Raw genomic sequence first — 4,409 nt, forward strand, 5'->3', positions numbered from 1 at the left:
ATTTCTCTGACTCTAATGCCTATACAGAATAGGGCAGTCAGTACCATTAAGCATTACTGTATAACACAGCACGGCCCACCAGCCACTACACAAGATGGCAAGCTCCTCCGCCAACACAGCAACACAGCACCCGGAGATCTCTCACCGCGTTAAAGGAAAGGCTTGGACTTGATACCTATCGACTCCATAAGAGGTCATTAAGGGAGACATGTGAGCTTGTGGTTAGCTGTGGTTGAAGAGAGAACCACCAATCACACCAAGAAACTGCCGTTGGTCAGGATCAAACTTGTGCCATCACGACCACTGGCTCTGGAAATATAACTTAGCATGTGAAAAGCAGGAACCTAACGCTCTAACAAAACAATAAACATAATAACGTTACTAAGTTCTCTGATTATAGCTCATACCTTCCTTTACTGCATGCTGTCGCCTGTCAGCCGTCAAGCAATAGCAAGTAAGTGCTAAGTGGTAACTGAGGCGAGAGCGTCAGAGCATCACGATTCACGACGTGCTCTCAGTCTCAGTTGAGTCATGCACATGCTCACTGCTTAGAGACAAAAGGTGAGGGTGGAACAAGGAAGAACTCGTCTTTCTGACTTGCGCTAACTTATACAGAAAGAAACAATATTTCACAAAATCATAACGGGCGTTCTCATTGGTCTGAAACTGTTCTGACTTTACAATGAATAAGAATAACTATCGGGCTATCTACTACGTGACTTTCACACAAAGCGAACAAGGGAAAGTGGACGGAATTAATTAAGGAAAGATAATTCTCAAGCACGACGAATTCTACTGTAAGTGGATGGCGCTAGGTAACACGTGTCTGTAAGTATCTGTAAGTGTACTGATACGCGAGTCGATAGTTTGTGAGTTATTACTGCACAACACCCCTAAGCACCACTTGTTCTAAATGCTGAGAGCCATCACTATCACCAGAGAGAGAGAGTTCAACTGATCCTCAAGCATTTTCAACGACTGATACATTACCTATAATGCTAAAATGGCCACAGAACTTTTTGTTTCGTGTTTTCAACATAGTTCTGGGAATAAACTACACATTTAATCTCTGAGGATTGAATGGATATCTCTCTCTCTCTCTCTCTCTCTCTCTCTCTCTCTCTCTCTCTCTCTCTCTCTCTCTCTCTCTCTCTCTCTCTCAAATGTGTTGCCTAAACGGCTAACACGCCAGCTCAAGTCACATTATTTCTTGTTTGGTGTTACATGAAAGGCTCTAATCTCCACCTCTTCCTTCCTCTCTCCTCCCTCCTTTCCCTCTGGCACCTCTCACCACTACTTTGCCTCCTTCCTTCCATTTATGCCTTGCTAATTACGTTTTCCAAGTCAGCTTTGGATGAAGAGTGGCACAAATTACAACAGACCAGACTATTGATGAGCTCGGGGAGGGAGGAATAGCTAAATGTAGGCAGAAAAGATAGGAAGGCATAAAAGAGAATGAACTTTGATTAAATACCGAACGGAAAGAAAGAGGAAGACGAGAAAAAGGAGAAGAGAAAGAAGAACAAGAATAAGAAGAAAGAAATAAGAAGGAGGAAGAAGAAAAGAACACGAATAACAACAATAGCAGCAACAACAATAACAAAACCGAAACCAGCAACAAAAACATGAGATTAAGGAAAAGATGAGGGAATTATCATGTGAAAACAATAATGAAAAAAAATGAGAGTGAAAAGAAAGTGGAGGAGATGAAGGCGGGAAAGGAAGTGATGCAATATTACTAAAACACAGGAGGAAGGAAGGTACTGCAATAAGAAGGGAGGGAGGGAGGGAGAAAGGAAGGAAGGAAGGAAAGGAGGGAGGAAAGAGAGGCAAAGGAATGAAGAGAGCGTGATTGGTGGTATGGAAGATAGATTGATGTGATCCAGTCCAAGAGGAGTGATGGAGTGATATTAGGATAGAGACGCCGGGCATTGAACAAGATGAAGTGAGAGTAAGAACCGAGCTGGGAAGGTTTTGTTTGTGTGAGGTGGTTGTAATGACCATCGCTCCCTCCACTTCCATCTTACCTTCCGCTCACCATCTTAAAACATCTATTACCTGGTTGTTATTATTTTTATGTACTATTTTACTGCTCGCTCGTCTCCATAGAGTAACACGTCCACTGGCGTAAACTTATCACCCTTCGATTAGATACTCTCTCAGAATCACTGAGCCAACCAGCGAACCATCTTCACACCCACTCGTTCAGTCAGCATGCGTTTTACAGCGTACTCGCATATAAGTATTGTATCCAATATCCTTTTCATTATAACAGGTACAATCATGTCTTAATTTTTTATCTTATTATTTATTTATTTTTTTTCATGTTATGGCCTATAGTGCCTGTAGGCATATTTGAAGAGTATATGTGGGAAGCGTTGTTAAGCTTCCTCCCATTAGTGGCGCAGGCAATTTTATTTATTGTGGTACCCATATTAGGGCCCATATCACCACCCAAGCGCATCTTTGGTGTAACCAAATAGAACCTGGGTATCATGGTGACATGTAGGTCACTTTAAACCACTCAACAAATGGCATAGCTTCTAAGTGGTATGTGGTGGGATTCGAACATACGCGTGGACGTTGCCCTATTCCACGCTCACCACCTCACGCTACGCCACCGCCTCCCTATTCATTTGTAAATTTTCAGTCACTCGAATACTACTATCATTTTTACTTATTTTGTTTTTGTTGCTGTTGTTATTAAACACGGGAAAATACCAAAAAGTTTCCAGGAAAGAAATTAATGGTGGTTGCTAAAATGACAATCCATAGCTGCATACATATAGACACAAATAAAGGTAATTATATCATGCAGAAAATATCTCGCGATCCGCTACGGGGCCTACGAGGTGGCTATAGTCTGCGTGAGGCAACCGGATGGCTGCCACAGCGAGTTTACAGCAAGAGCCTTTGAAGCAGGACAATGACATAGTAATTAAATCCTGGCAATTACCTGCTACGTCGCCCGTCCACCCAGCATGGCGGAACGTTCGTTGGGATGTGGGACGCTTGACATTCTAATCTTGTGTCCTTGATCGATTATGAAAAATTAAAAAAAATTATGACACCGTCACCCGTCAAAAATTCATCACACCGTCGTTTAGGAGAGAAAATGCAAGAACAATGAAGAGAGTTCAAGACGAGAGAATGAAGCATGGAGGGCCTTCAGCACAACCAGCAAAAACAGAATGGAGCGATGTAATCAATTGTCTTCTGGTCTCTTATTCTCAAAATAGATAATTTGTATGCATGAAGAAAACACGATGTAGTGTACAGAATGTGGAAAGAAACTCCATGAAGGATGCAATGAAGCCTTCCGCTGAAAGCAGACTTCTTGAAAAGCTAAGTGATAAATAAAAATCTTATAAGATATGCGTGAAATTCATGGTCTAATGTATTTTTTTTCTTTTCATACTAATGTTATTTGTCCTGCTTATTTATTTGCTTGTTTGTGATGTAAATGCGAGTCAAAATGAGAAATGAGAAAATAAAACTTGTCTCGATATTAGCAACTTGCAGGTATAATAAAACACAACGGCCCGGATTTACTATGACTTTTGTTATCTATAACCATTCCAGAATATTGTCAGAATATCAATAGAAGTTAATATTAAAAGCAAAAATCATCGGAAGATCACAAGCGAGCTATTGGAAGGTTCAAGCTCGTGGGATGGACAATAGATAGTAATATGTGTTATTGGAGCGTTTTCGGGATGAAGTACAGTTAATGGGTTATTAATATTCTACATTAATGATTTGCATTCAGAGATATGTTGCGAAATTAGCAAATTTGCAAGCAACACTAAAGTAAGACAACTGATCAGAGAGACGCAAATGTATTACAGAGGGAAATGGAATGTATGAGTGATAAAAGGTAGGTGAATTAGATTTATAAAAAAAAAAAAATGGAGGAAACCACGTACGAAAGAAAGGAAAAAAGAAAAAAAAAAAAGAAATTACACTATTACAGCTTAAGGCCACGAATATGACAATTCTTTTCCCATAGACTTTATAAAGGAATTTACCAGTGATAGTTCCATCCCATCTCCGGCCTAGAAAGCAATACATTAATGTTTAAAACACAGAAGAAAAAAATGAAAAGTAGTGTAAGTAAGAGGAGGGTATGATGAGGTTTTAAGGTTATTTCCTGCTTTTTTTAGGCTTCACTCAAATTGTGGTGTACAGTTGATCTCCTTATCATGGTATGAAAGTAGATAAACTAGAATGTTTGAAAATCATCACCAGGAAAGCAAAACATGACTCTGACAAAAAAAAGAGAAAAACAGAAAGAAAACACGAATATAAAAAAAAAGGAAATAAAATAGAATAAAATGGAAAAGAAAGAATACAAAGATTCTCAAAGCCACAAAGAATGACGAATATAAAGGATGAGGAGATCAGAAGAG

The 4,409-nt window shown here is 39.6% G+C and overlaps 1 protein-coding gene across 1 annotated transcript in view; it reads right to left on the reverse strand.

Moving 5' to 3' along the window:
* Nucleotides 1-251: 251 nt before the first annotated feature.
* Nucleotides 252-4,409, reverse strand: part of LOC123514661 (probable serine/threonine-protein kinase dyrk1) — a gene marked incomplete at its 5' end in the record, with an annotated part of 19,721 nt that continues 15,563 nt past the window's right edge. The window contains 1 exon segment of the mRNA XM_045272685.1: nt 252-309. Within this exon segment, the coding sequence (XP_045128620.1) occupies nt 252-309 (58 nt within the window).

This window comes from Portunus trituberculatus, chromosome 38 (genome assembly GCF_017591435.1).
Source record: "Portunus trituberculatus isolate SZX2019 chromosome 38, ASM1759143v1, whole genome shotgun sequence".
Classification (NCBI taxonomy): Eukaryota; Metazoa; Arthropoda; class Malacostraca; order Decapoda; family Portunidae; genus Portunus; species Portunus trituberculatus.